This window comes from Notechis scutatus, chromosome 2 (assembly GCF_049901735.1).
Source record: "Notechis scutatus isolate UNSWTSFEM ecotype Mainland chromosome 2, rNotScu1.2, whole genome shotgun sequence".
Classification (NCBI taxonomy): domain Eukaryota; kingdom Metazoa; phylum Chordata; class Lepidosauria; order Squamata; family Elapidae; genus Notechis; species Notechis scutatus.
Window position 1 is genome coordinate 31,774,946 of NC_142010.1, and position 15,226 is coordinate 31,790,171.

At 35.5% G+C, this 15,226-nt stretch overlaps 1 protein-coding gene across 21 annotated transcripts in view; it reads right to left on the reverse strand.

Annotated features, from left to right (window-relative positions):
• The window catches only part of CADPS (calcium dependent secretion activator), a 454,502-nt gene that overhangs the window by 113,487 nt on the left and 325,789 nt on the right, over nt 1-15,226 (reverse strand). For 13 of the 21 annotated variants that reach the window (XM_026679552.2, XM_087954541.1, XM_026679537.2 and 10 more), the window contains 3 exons: nt 12,349-12,455; nt 3,520-3,676; nt 1,338-1,479 (listed from right to left, as the gene is read on the reverse strand). In XM_026679552.2, coding sequence (XP_026535337.1) covers nt 1,338-1,479; nt 3,520-3,676; nt 12,349-12,455 — 406 coding nt within the window. Of the gene's footprint in view, nt 1-1,337; nt 1,480-3,519; nt 3,677-12,348; nt 12,456-14,886; nt 14,992-15,226 lie in introns of all 21 variants that reach the window. The other 8 variants (XM_087954535.1, XM_087954533.1, XM_087954534.1 and 5 more) reach the window with 1 other exon arrangement.

The following is a 15,226-nucleotide window of genomic DNA, read 5'->3' on the forward strand; positions in this document are numbered from 1 at the left end:
CTCTTTCAGAAAATATTTCTAAATCTCTTTGCCCAAATGTTGTTGTTGTTTTTGCTTATGGAGACTCTGTAGAATTTCCTTCTGAAATGAAGGTCATCATTAAATTCCATGAATACTAAAAGCAAGATAGCATGTGGAACACCATTCACTGAAATTGCAGAATTATGATGTTACATCTTGTTGATATTATTGTTATTTTGCAACAACATCACCCAGTAATTACCATTCAGGCACAAGAATCATCTGAATAATAGCTACAAGATTTTAATTCTCTTTTTGAGAAAAATGGTTAAATTTCAGATTTGGATTGGATGAAGCGTTGGATCTTGGGATCATAGTGTTGGGATACACAAATCTAGCATTCCTATGAAAAATAACCAATTTATTCTATCAACACTTTCTGAACCCAAATATAAACCAAAACTGCAGGCTGAAAACTGCACGCTTCACATTTTCCCATTTTAAAAGGGAGCATAACAGTATATGTATGTTTAGTGGAAAATATGCACTCATGCCCACTCTTTAAAGGGCAGAAAACTATTGTCTGAAAATGTATACCAATAAGTAGATGATGAAATCCTGCAGAATTGTAGGCAGGTTTTTTTGTGTGTGCTCCTAACCAGTTTGATAACTGAAGGGTTGAGAAATGGAATGAATCAAAAAGAAAAAAGGTTAAAAAAAATGAGAAACAGGAAATTTGCTGTTCTCCAGTAATATGGGTTGGGCTAAGACCAGAGAAGTAAAAATATTTTGTCAGTAATATGGAACCTGTTTCCAGTGGCTCTCTCTCCCTCTCCTAGATGACTGAGTAATTTTTTAAACCTGAGCTGAAAGGCAAAGCAATAAAAAGCAATACCTTTGGAACCACCTCTGAACTATCCTTTTGGAGATAAAATTTTCATACTTGAGTAACTTTGTACCAAAGATGCTTTTCCAGAAGGCAACTAGACTTTCTTGGCTCTTGAACACAAAAGACAAGAATGTCCAGTTGCCTTATAGAAAAGCACTTTTCGGACGACCATGACTCGGATAATTGAAAATCTCCATAGACACTTGAGTGACTTGTTCATTTCTATCATGCTAGCAAGTGGGAAATGTGTCATCTATTGAGTTCTAGGTACCTCTATATTAATTGGGTAGAGGGATGAACAGACTCCTAAGATGAGAAAATGGCTTATGATGGTAACCTTATGAAAGCCAGCACTATGGCTATAGAGTATATTAAAAGTTGACTTAGTTTAGCAGAGGAACAGTATACCTAATATTCTCCTAACTCATCAGTGCATGATTGTTCTTGTACCCAAAGAATCCAATTGTATCAAAGGAGATTTTCTTACTTTACTGGCTCCCATGATTCCCGCTCAAAGCCCCTGTGAATTGACTGGGCAATAGAGGACTCCATGAGATCGACATATCTAACCACAAGTGGAGCAAAGAGATCTTGGAGATGTTTGTGGTATTTTCCATTGCACAAATTATCTAGAACAAACAAATAAGAGCACAATAAGACACTTTTAGTAGCATTCCGCAATTACAGTGTATTTTTAAAAAGGTAACTAAATTAAAAGCCCTATCAATAAATGAATCTGTTGTCTATTTCTTTATTCTAGAAACATTTCAATATAACAAGGAAATAATACAACCATGGCACTGATTGTTTCTCAATGATACTTAAGAATCACTTAAGTAAAATTTTGACCATTCCATCAAAAAATTAATAGACATTTTAAACATTTTAACATTTCACGTTAACGATAAATGTTAACATCAATGTATGTTATTTAGTTCCAAGAAGCTCTTCCATTACAAATATAAACTGGTTCATTTAGAATTCTAAGACCTCTTGGAAACTTTATTTTTTTAAATGAAACTTTTACATAAATACAGAAAACTAAACAAGAAACCCCCAACTTTTCAGAAAGCTTCTTTCTGAAGCTTTCTGAATAGGAATACTTGGATACCTGCAGGATAGTCTTATGCAAGCTTATTTGGAAGTAAATCCCAGGATATTCAATAGGACTTAATTTCTAGTAATTGGATCTATTACTGAAGATTTAAATTAGTTTAAATTATTACTGCCAACCCACCCAGAATCCTGAGAGATGGGCTTTGTGTGAGGTGAATGCCTCAATTTTCTCAGAAATCTATTTGTCACATTGTATTTAATACCCTTCGCTTCCAAAACCATGAGAAAAGTGAAAGAAGCCATAATGAATAAAATTAATAATCCAACTCAGTGATATAAACATGAAAAAGAATCTTCTGGACCATTTTTTCAATAAAAACTGTTCTTCTCTTGTCAAGCAATACTGCAGTGAAAACATTGCCTTCAAAGGTGCATTGTAATATATTTCTGTAAGAAGATGGTGGTAGATAAGGAAAACTAAAATGACTGTGCAAATCCAACACATCAAGAGCACTTTAGGAGACCTTTTTGAACAAATCCATGTCATTTAGTTTGGGACAAAAGTTATCTTGATTTCACTTTTTCAGAAAAGTTTTACCTTTTTTTTTGGTTCTCATAAAACTTCTAAAAGTGACAACAGTGCTGCTTTTATTATTCTTTTATATTATTTTTAGATATCTATGACTATTTCATAGTTTTTATTTATTTATTATTGTTTAGGCTACTTCGCACGCGAGGGGTTTCTTTTTAAATATTTTTTTACTCCATCTTTCTATATGTATTAGAATTCTCTTCCTAAACAAGAAAGAAAGCTTTGCTTCACTTAAACGTAAATCTTTTCACATAAAGGTCTCAGTGGGGAAAAATATGTCTCTATAATCTGTGTGTTTCCCAAATTATTATGGCTCTCACCTACTTTTTCTTTAAGCTTTTAAAGAAAAATACTTTTTTTTCATTGTGTATAATGCTAAAAAGAAGCTCTTGTTCCTAACGCAAACCTCCCCATTTGCACACAGATGAGAAAAGCTTTGTGGGCCACAAATAAGTACCAGAAGCTTCTGGCACAGCCTCTTCTTTGGTACCCTGTCTCTTCTGATCTTGTGATGTAAGGGGGTAGATTTTCTTCACAAGTCTGCATCCATTTCTGCAGCTTCTCCAAATAGATTTGCAATGCAATTACCATGACCTACCAGCTGATGGAAGGAGAAATTACAAAGCTGGTTGGTATTGCTTAGTTATAAATTGAATCACAAGGACTGGATATCTTTTTTTTTTTTTTTTTGCAGAAATATGCGTATGCTCTGAGGCTTGGTTGTGGGATGCTTTTGTGTATATATGTGTGTAACTGAATATACAAAAACAGGTTTTTCCCCCCATAAATGAGGGATTCTTGGTGTTCTCTGAGCTTGGTGGTTTTCTTGCCGAAGTTTCATTACTCAAACTAAGAAACATCATCAGTCCATTCAGAAAACCAGAGCAATTTGTGAAGCTACTATAAGTGACTTAACTAAAGGGTTAAGTGAGGAAGAATTGGAAATCAGTCAAAATGAACATTAGCCCAACACTTTCATCTCCATAGAGAATACATTAAATGGCCGAAGTACAATACATACAGTCACTTCGAAGGGAGTCATTTAGAAGCTGAAACAGTGGAAAGCTGTCCCAGGTGTCGGGGGGCTGGACTTCCAGGGCAGCATCCATGTCTACTGCAAACAATGAGAGGAAGGTCTCCGCGTGTTCAACCATTAAGTCTGACCACCAAGCAAAGGCCTTGAAAAGTCACAAAACAAAACAAAAATAAAATAAAATAAAATAAAATAAAATAAAATAAAATAAAATAAAACAAAACGGAAGTGTTATTAAATTAGATCTCATGTTCGGGAGGCCTTAAATAGTAAACTGAGTGAATATCTTAGACAAATCTGGCTTTATTGTAAAGCAAACAGTGGTACAATCGCTAGCATGTTGCAGTCACAAGGCAATTAGGGTGCAACAGAGCATCTGCTTCTCAAGGAGTAACTTCTCAAGGAGTAAATGTTTCAAGGAGCAACTTCTCAAGGAGTAAAGATTCAGAGGTATAATCGTCCACATCTGCACTAAAACATTGGACGTGCACCTGTTCAGTTTACAATAAATCACTTGATTCCTTGTGGATCATGCTCTTTCTTAAGAGTTCCTTGTGTAATATATCACATTTGGGAGTTTCTTCACTGTGTTTGTAGGTTTTCTGCTCCTCTTTCCCAGGGAACCCTCAGACATTGTTACTTTAAGTTATCAAGTATGAAAAGTGGGGATTTAGTGTCCACAAAACACCCCCATTTACACTTCAAGCTCAGCTAGAGGGTGAGTTTTCAACATAAATTAGCAATCACAATGAAAAAAAACCCCACATGATATTAGAAGGCCTCTCTCTGCAGTCAAGCTAAGATAAAACTACTAAGAAATAAAGAACGTTGAAAACCAAGGAATATCAGTGAAGTAACTCATGGGTCATGCGCACGGGTCCTCAGGAAGTCACTGTACAGCTTCTCTGAAATGACATTCACATCATACATGTCTCAGATGTGAATGTGCTGGGAACACATGCACGCGGTGTTTAAAATCACTTCTGGCTTAGGAACATGCAACATGAGTGCTGTTATCACTAGGACCTGGTGCAAGAATGACTAAGCAATAAAAAAAATTGACTCAAGAGTTCAATGCTTATCTATAGTAATAGTCATTTTCTAAAGAGGTAGAGTATTTTGACAAGTGAGGCAAGGGCTAAGATTATCTGATTAAATAAATACATGTCACTGAAACCCTGCTCTATTAATCCATATTCTTACAGGTAATCTTTCCAGTGATTGCCTCTGAATTATATAAAATGCTGTCTGAAAACATATATGCATTAGCCATCTGTAGCCTCTTTTCAGAGACAGATGAAGACTCCTTAATTTTTCTTCCAGAGTAGCACAAGTGAATAAACGTTACATTATCCTTCCTCTGAAATGAAAAGGACAAATCGGTCATAGCTAACAAAAATTCTTCCGATCTCAAGGGGGCATATACCTCAGTCTTTCTCTGAATCTTGCTAATTCTTTCTCTGAATCTTGCTAATATTTTGTTGGCAGAATATATTTCAGAGAAGATAGTTTTGTCTTTCACTTCCCCTAGAAAATAAGACAGGGATCCCTTGAACATGGTAGACAGAGGACTAGAGGACTTACTTGTAGAAGGGGAAAGGAGATACTCCAAATTATTCATCTGGCTCCCATATGTGCCAGATGGCACTATATAATGTTAGGAGATCTCCTTAATTCTCCCTTCTAGAGACCATTCCTCTCTTTTGGGAGCTTTTGGGCACTTGTCAGGTGAAGAAATCATTGAATAAGTTACTTTTCCAGAATTCCATTCCGCCAGCATGACATTGGAATTTGATGCCTGTGAACATTTTGGGGTTGATTTGTTTAAAATACTTAAGACATTTGGAACATAATATGAGCTTCTCCAGTGAGTCCTTCCTTCTCAAATACTTTGGCCACCTAATGAGAAGGAAGAACTCACTGGAGAAGAGCTGGGAACGATTGAGGGCAATAGAAGAAGGGGACGACAGAGAATGAGGTGGCTGGATGGAGTCATTGTAGCAGTAGGTGTGAGCTTTAATGGACTCCAGAAGATGGTAGAGGACAGGAAGGCCTGGAGGAACATTGTCCATGGGGTCACAATGGGTTGGACATGACTTTGTGACTAACAACAACAACATGAGCTTTTAAACTTAATTAGTTATTCATATTTAATATCAAGAAACAGGGCAGTGAGAAAAATAGAGGAAGATTCAACAGAAGTGAATGAATAGGCATTGTTTCTAAATTATTCTTAAGTGACATCTAGCCATGGATATTAATTTTGAAATGTCAGTTAAAAGATAGAACTGACATTATAAATACATCAACAGTCTTTTGTAGAACAATTCCTTGTCCAGTAACAATGTCAGTTAAAAGATAGAACTGACATTATAAATACATCAACAGTCTTTTGTAGAACAATTCCTTGTCCAGTAACTTTCTTCTATTAAACCATTAATATTTAGGTAACTTAAGAACTTTATTCAAGAAGTAATTATAATATGGATGATCTTCATTACCAATACCATATTTTGAGAAACAGAGGCAATGAAGTATTTGAAGCAATGAACTGATACATCATATATCATACATCTTTATTTAAATATTGCTTTTGGTTCTTCTGTTTTCACTAGCAAATGCTGTAGATATCAATTAAAAATATGAACAATTTTAGTATAATTGATTAAGTGCCATCAAGTTGCATAGATTCTCTCCAGACTTCTGGTATATCTAGTGTTAAAATTTCCTAAAAGTAGGGAAAGTAAGTCTGGTAACATTGATATAGCTCCTAAAGGTTGATACTAATGTGATAAAATGTATATATGATAGGGAATTCTACAATAATTCTGTCAATTCTTACAATTCTGTCAAACTCGCGGCCCGTGGGCTGGATGCATCACGCAATGGCCATGCCCACGCCCAGTTTAGCAAAGGGGAAAAAGTCACAATATGTCATGTGATGACACTGTGACGACGAGAGTTTAAAACCCCTGCTATAATGTATACATTTTAATGACAATATTAACTTTTAGGAACTATGCCAACACGACCAATGTCAGTAGAATTACTTTCCTGCTTTTTATAATGTAATCTTTGTACATTCCAACGAATGGTTCTTATATGGGTCTAGATTTGAAGAAGAAAAAGTTCTATACTATTGAAAGCTGTATCAATTCCATAAGAAATGAGGGGGAAATGGCTATTGGACAGTTTTATTTTGTCTAGGAAGCTTGTTTCCATAATAGCCAATATTAGACTCTTATGAGACTTCTAGAGATTCAATCTAAAGAATTCTACATTTTCTCCAACTAATGTTACAGACAAAGATTATTAATAATCCCACCTTTATAAATTCAGTCTAGTGGAACAGCAATGTAATTGAATTGGCATTTTGAGACAACACGAACCACTTCTATAATGTTAACTGTTATATCAAAACGAGATTGTGGCATCAAAAGATTAACTTTTTAAATCCTTTAACATTAGCTGTGGATTCTAGATCACAACAACTCACAGTGTAATAACTTTATGCTGCTCAAAATCTTTTCTGAGACAATGAATCGAGAATTCAACCATTACATCCTGTTTTCATAAGTAAGAAAAAGAGCCAATGCTTTTGAAATTCAAAGAAATTCAGATGGTCATTTCTATAAAAACATTTTTGTTTTTTAAATTTTGTAAGTAGCACTGAATTTGCATCTAATAATACATCAGCTTTTTCAGGTCCGACCTATCATCCTGAAATCTCTTTCTGAAAATGAGAAAAATAACATTGCTATTCAAGAATACCATTCCCCAATAATAAAATTTACTTTGCTTCTACTTATCTTCTTTATAATAAACATACAAAGGAAATGCAAATCCTACATCACAAAATCTATGATTTATTTGACCATACCCATGAAAATTCATGTATATATGCAAGTTTTCAAGAGATAAATACATATATACATATTCATACATATATACATATGGAGAGAGAATGATAATTTCAAAAGCCTGCAGTAAATAAAGATTTTAAGGGTCCCTGTATATAATTTGCAAAATAGATCCCTTTTCCCATTTTGAAAAGAAAGAAGAAGAAGAAAAGACAAATGGTATAGAGTTAAAAGGATATCTATTATATTATTGAAAACTGCTTAGATTGTAGCATGTCCTACAGACTCATTAGGGATTTTTTTAAAAAGCAGATTTTTATGAAGTGTTTTTATGACTCAGGCTTTTTTGGAATTAATTTCATACATCTTTGTTTGCCATAGACATGCATACTAAGCAGCTTCTTAATTGTTCCCTGGTAATGCTTGTTATTTTTTTTTAACAAACTTACTTTAAACTAGCTTAAGACAACTTTTTCCCCCGATAATGTTTTTTGGATGGCCTCTTCCCCGTTTACTTCTCTTTGAATGCGGTTCCAAATGCTCTAAGGCAATTTTAGATAATGTGCCTGCTGCCTGTATATTCCCAGTAATAATAATTTTAGCCTTTCAACTGGAAAATCATTTTGTGGAAGGTCTTTTAAGGTCTGAGAATGACTGATAAATAAACACACTGAGATGTCTTGAAAGGTACCAAATGAGTGACTTTCCTCCTCCTACAATGTTTGGTTATTTTACCCATCAGTCTTGGAACATAAAATGAACTGGGGTTTATTTCTCAAGTATGTTTGTTTTCTATCAGAAGATTACTGACCCCTCAGGAGTCTCTCCTAAGCTTTTCAGATAATGTTACTGCAAATGAGGTTCTGTGAATGTATTGGAGATGGCAGGAATTTCCTTTGTTAAGATTCTTTCTTGCAGCAGTTGGGAATCTGCATTTTAGGTCTCATGGCCATTAGCCATGGAATGTGTGCTTTGAAGTCATCACCACTTGACTTCTGCTTTCTTTCCAAAAGAATAATGACAGAATAAGACCTTCCTTACCTTAACACAAGACGATTCATACCAAAGTGTTTGTGCAGTTGGAAACAACATGGTTTCCCTTAAATATCCCATTTCCATTCCAAGAAAAATTCCCTTTCTGAGTTACACAGCTATTTTCCACCCTCAGCCATCTGAGAACAGATTAGCTTTGATTAACAGAGTTGGAAGGGACCTTGCAGGTCATCTAGTCCAACCTCATCACCCAAGCTGGAGATCCTGCACCATTTCTGACAAATGGCAGTCCAATCTCTTCTTGAAAGCCTCCAGTGATGAAGCTCCCACAACTTCCAAAGACAACTTCTCTTCCACTGATAGCTCTCACTGTCAGAAAATTTCTCCTTATTTCTAGGTTGACTCTCTCCTGGACCAGTTTCCATCCATTACTCCTTGTCTGGCCTTCAGGTGCCTTGGAAAATAGCTTGACCCCTTCCTCTCCTTGATCCTATATAATCTCTCTCCATATATACATATCGTATATACTAAAACAATACACACAATGAAAAAAAAACACCACCAGAGGGTAAAGTGCTAAACTCCTAGCTACTTCTTTCTCATTCATAGATATTACCAGCAGGGTGAATTATAAATCAGGTGTGTGTGCTGAGCAACAAGGGGTAAACAACAGGCTGAGGAAAGAGCCCAGGCAGGTAAGACAGGTGTTGGGATGTAACTGCAGTGCTTGTAAAAGTATACCCATTGCTACATGCAGGGCTGGAGAATCTCCCCTACGTCGTCCTGCGATGTAGGGCTACAGTTCCACAAGCAATTGAAACTGAAGTTGCTGTTACATTCCTTGAATCCAAAGTTACAAAGCAAGGATTACCCAGGGAAGGTCCCATTAGGAAACATGGCACTGAGAGGGCATGCACAAAATATGACAGGAGGTGACTCAGTTCATTCAGTTGAGTGACATACCTCTTTCCCCTGCCAGGATCATCCAAGATTGAATAAACAGTAGAAAAACAGGGAGGAAATTTAAATAGGCAATCAGGCATTAGTTGGGACTGGTGGCGTGCTACGTGCTAGAAATAAATTAATTTTACATTGTTTTTATTAGAGAGCTACTTTAGGTTTTCTTTTAAATGTGACATTATTTTTGCGAAGGTTTTTTAATGCAAGATTTAAAAAAATAGTAAGTGACAAGGAAAGCAGAAAAGAGGTAATTAATACTACAGGGTTAAAAGGTATAAGCAAAGGTTTGTTTTATTGGAGTTTTAAAAGGACAATTTATAAAAGTTATATCAAATCACTGCAATTTCGTGGAAGCTTGGAATTAATTTATGTAGAATTAAATCAACCTACGCACGCAGTATATGCAGCATATACTGTGTGTTACATGGATGCCATATAACAGCAATTCACTCTGCTCACGAAGCGGTCAGGATATTATATATGAATTTGCTTAAGCTGAAACAGGATTGTTCTTAAGCTACAATTACCATTAAGAAAAAGGGTCTGCCACTTTATGTAATCCCACAGACTGCCCTTCATCCACTTGTGTCATCCAGATGTACGAGGTCTACAATTTTCAGAACTGATGACCAACATTATCAATAATTTTTGAGAGACATAGGAACAGTACATCTGAAGGGCATCATGTTTGGGAAGGGCAAGATACACCTTTAGATCTAAAGTACAACTTGGAAGTGATTCAGTGTCTGTTATATGAAAGATGGCAATCACAAACTTTATTCCAGCCTGCTTAAGTTGTTTTCTCACTGTTTACCTCTAAGAATGGCCATCACAGGTTTGCCTAGCATGTTTCTAAGCTCTACAGCTGATATGAAAGTGAGTTGGAATTCTGATTCCTCTTCAGAAAAAAGGGGTCATAAAAGTGAGAGGAAGGGGAAGAAGTACCGGAAGCTTTCTGAATCCAGTATGATACCAGTCCTAGCATACAAGAGTCCAGAATGGACTATCCTAAGGGTTAGGTTTCTTTTGCAATTACGACCGATCAAACAGTGTGAAGAAGCTGGCACCTGAACCTGTGATTTGAGGTGATGAGAAATCTTAATACTTGTATTTTATGATAGTAAGCTAATCATCTCCTTCCTGAATGGCTAAAATTTATATTATTCAAGATTTCTAGCACCCTAACTAATCATCAAAGCTGCATTCACGTCCTGAATGCCTCATGAAGTTTGCTTCATTTCACAAAACATAAGAAATGTTTAACTTTCTAAAATGTCTCAAAAGTTGGATTTCCAGAAAACCAGCAGTGGAAGATGACATGGGAGAGAAAGGAGTTATAGCTATGTTTGCAAATGCATTTCAGTAATGTCTATGGCTTCCACAGCTATCTTCTTTTGAGCAATGGGTTGTTAATGACACAATTTTATTACTTTATGTCTTCCTAGGGAGATTCACATCCCTGTTTTTAAAGCACATGGAAACTGTGTTGCTGGCAATTGTTTATGGAAGCCATCTTGCAATGAAAGTAATATTTCTCATGGGCCAAATTCTGGACAACATTGTTCCTTCCACGAATTTACCTCCCTAATCTTCGTCAGAGTGAAAAGGTGATGGAGGAAGAATTGCACCCAACATGAATTATAACACTATTATATTGGTTCTCAATTTTAGTTTGTTATGGTGTATATGTGGACTCCTGGACACAAGTAGAAGCCATGGGCAACTTCTAGCTACAAATTTGTCTTTCAGACAGAGCTCTCCATCTATCTCATGAGGTTAGGGTGACAATCTTATGTTTCTGAAACTCAGGTTAATCCACAGAGTTCCACCTTGTCTGTGAAACAACTATTTCATGATGCTGGAGCGATTTTAAAATGGTCCTCTTGAAGCTTTTGTTATCCTCTATGCCTTTTAGTGATGCACTGCTTAGAGAAGGCAGAAAAGTATGAAAATGTGTGGTTCAAGGTGACCTTGAAGTCATCTATGGAGATTTTCAATAATCCAGATCATGGTTGTCCCAAAGCTACTTTTCCAAAAGGCGACTGAACTTTCCTTGAAAACATTTAGCTTCTCATCTAAGAAGCTTCTTCATTTCGGATGAGAATTGAAATGTTTTCAAGGGAAAAAACCCCCAAGAATGTTCAGTTGCCTTTTGGAAAAGCAGCTTTGGGACACCTTGAAGTAGCAGCTCTCTGATGCTTTATTTCTTGGGAAGGGCTCTAACTTCCCTTTTCATATGTCAATATATGACTTTATAATCTCCTGCAATATCTCCCCTGAAATTAAAAGAAAAAAAATATCATTTTGACTTCTAGTGATTTCCATGTAGACTTTTTGGCATATTTTGGACATATTTTGCCATTGCCTTCTTTCTTTTTTAACTTCTATCTAGCCTACAGCACTGGGATTTCTGACTTTGCTAAGTGTTTTCAGGGTAAAAAATATCTGGAGGTTTCATAACTTTTACATTGTAATTATTCAGCTGTTAAAAGCATGTAGCCAAAATCTGCATCATTATCAGTCATGGATAAGTGCATACAACTATCATGAAAAGCTAAATCTAGAAATGGTGATTATTCAAGAAGACAATATTCTCCATAGAATAAGATGATGAGACTTTTGTATAAAGCCAAGAAGACACTGTATTCTAGCGCAACATTTTTACACAATGTAAATTTGTGTAAATTAGCAGTCTTCTGTGAAAGCTGTCCTTTGGAAGCTGTCCTTTGGAACACCAGTTCTGAAGGGTCCCACATGAGATAAATTTTCTTGATAAAATCGCAATCACAATGAGTTTGCATTGTGCCTGTTACCTGAATACATCTTTCAAATGTATTTCCTTGCAAAGTTGTATTTACTGAAATGCAGAGATATTTCGAGAAAAGAATGGATTGTCTTACATAAGGTTTACCTAGGACATAAAGCATTATGCCTGCAATTTGCACAGGTGTGCACTTGCTCTAACAGGTCTTGATTGGAAAATTTTTAGCATCCTGCTGCTCACCTCTGCATGATGTTCTTCATTTTGCTGCAGAACTTCAATCACCAATTCCGCCAAGCGAATTGTATCTTCTAGTTTTTTGGCAGGCGTGATTAACCGACCTACATTTTCTGCAGTACAAGAACTTGTATTAAAATGGAGTGAGACAGAAGAAGCTCAATATAAGGCCAATTGATTCGGTAGTTAATTCATTTTTTTTAAAATAATTGCAATCTGAAAAAAAAAATCTACATCATGCAAGGATTAAAATGCTATATAGTTAGTACTGAGCAAACTATGAAGCAACATTTGTTGTTATATTAAGAAAACAGTGCTCCAACATTGAATTTAAAAGATATGTAAAGGCTGCCTTCCTTTGCATTGATAGCAAGTATTTAATGGAAAGTGAGAAATATACGTTTCCTAGAGACAGTATCTTTCTATTAGGAATACATTAGGAATATTTAATTTAACAATTGATACATACATATATCTGTGCTCTAGATTTGAAATATTTTCACAATGTGTGTATTGTATAAAATTATCTAAGAATTAGTAAGATTGAAGTGGCAGATTAAAATGAACTCACCCTATTTTACAAGATTTTTTTTTTTTTTTGACGTTCTCCAAAAGCCAGATCAATTATTCATTAGGGATAGATGAATCATATTATTTTCCTTCCTTCCTTCCTTCCTTCCTTCCTTCCTTCCTTCCTTCCTTCCTTCCTTCCTTCCTTCCTTCCTTCCTTCCTCCCTCCCTCCCTCCCTCCCTCCCTCCCTCCCTTCTTTCCTTCCTTCTTTATTTTAAACATTTATAATTGCCCACCTTATATTAAAATCTGGGCAAGTCCCAATCAAAAATTAAAACAATATCCACAATAAAACAACACCATGCCACATTGCATCTAATAAAACTGTTAACATTAAATTTGTATTGTGTGTTTAGTCCATAGGGAGATTTGTGGGAGTCCTATTTCAATGTTCTGGCTTTCTAAAAAAAAAGAGGACTCAGCTTAAAGTCACATGTAAACATAAATTTGTATTCAATGTGGCTTTTTTAGAGGAGAAAAGTATAAGCACACAACCTTTTCTTTCTACATTCCACTCCAGGATGTCTGTCACCAACTTCTAGTTTTCAGGAACCTGGCCATATGATAGTATAATAAGCTTTCTCCTTTCCTTGACCTCTGTCAAAACCTGATGGCTTTTAAAAGGCATTAAAAGATACCCCCTCTTTTTTTTTTTTTTTTTACTAGTATATGATTATGGCATCTCTTTCACCCATTTAATTCTTATTAATGTTATCAATTCCTTAGTTTGATTCCTATTTTATATATGCCCCCAACATTTTATTGGATGGAAGTTTCTAATCACTGTGTTTCCTTGAATTGTAATGTACTTGTTAAAGATGCTTCATAAATACAGATTATTATTACTGCTATTGTTCAAATTTGCTTAATCAGTTTACTGCAAGCAATTTCAGACATATGAGAGTGCTTGCCTATCTCCTTCCTTGTGTCATATTGAAGTCTTCCATAATTAGTAACCAAGCTTCAAAAGTATAGCAGAATTGTTGCTTATTAGACTAAGAAACCAGGAACTGATCATGTGCACCAGAATTAATGAAAGTTTGCTGGCTTAGTCAATCAGAAACTGATGGACTGAGTCACAACTTAAGTGTCCAATTCAGGCTTTTGACAAAAGTCCACAGAATCACAATTGTCTAGCAATTAGTGGTTTATTAGATCCAAGTGATTTTATCCAAATTCAGCTAGAAAGGATCAATGCACCTGACCACTCTTCCTGCATAGATTTGATTCAAAAGTGATAGTCCATTTGTGGGTCCTTCTTTTACCTCTTCTAAAAAACTAACAAAGAGAAAATGAAAAGCATTCTGTTCCTGTTATGTAGATTGTGTGAATAATCCAATAGAAAGCATTTTTATGAGGCAGAAAGAAAAGGAAAAATGGAAGGAAGGAACAGTTCCGACAACAATCTTCCAATACTTTTTGGCTTGCTACCCAATTTGTGCTATGCTAATTACTAGACCTTGGGCACCCTTTAACTTGTGGAGGGAATATGTACTAAACATTTTATAACAAGTGATATGCAAGATTCTGTCTCCAGGTAAAATGTAAATCCATCCCGTACTTGATTTTCTTTTTAATAATTTTTTTTTTGAGATAACTCCTTCAATTTATCGCCTTGTACGAAAAGTATCTGGAGCACTGCTCAATGAAACAACAGAGTTTTCAATAACTTCATACATCATTGAAAATCATACAAATTCACAGTTTTCATGCAAAATGTTATGCAACAACAATGTTATTTTGTGCTGACGTTGATATTTGAAAATGTTGCATATGTCAGACATTGCTAGACAGAAAATGTGGACATTTTGAAACCAAAGCTATTTCTAAAAGCGTTGCGCTAGCCATTTCTGGATAAAAGCTTACAGCGGGAACTAGTTTCATAGAAGCTACACTACGGTAAATTAAATAGGAAATGACTAAGCTAGCAATTTGTTGAATTAAGAAAAAAAAGAAACTTCTTTTTACAGTACTTGATTCTTGCTTAGGTATGGCTTTCAGCATCTGATTGATCATGTTAGCCTGTGTATTAATAGATGGAGTGGGCCCAACTGGAGGTTTGGGCGCTGACAATCGAGCTGTTTGCGAATGATGTTGAAAAGACAGCAAAAATAAAGACACACGTGATTTCATAAACAGTGACAAAAAAAAGATGGTAACTTTGAGGGAAAAGTAAGCAGAAAATGATAAAAGTACACATGGAAGAGCTGCTGTTTTGCTTATCGTCAACTCAAGTACTACACAATTATGACAACAAACATTTTTATCTCAAGTTAACAGATTCCACTATACGAGGAAAGTTCACAATCTAAG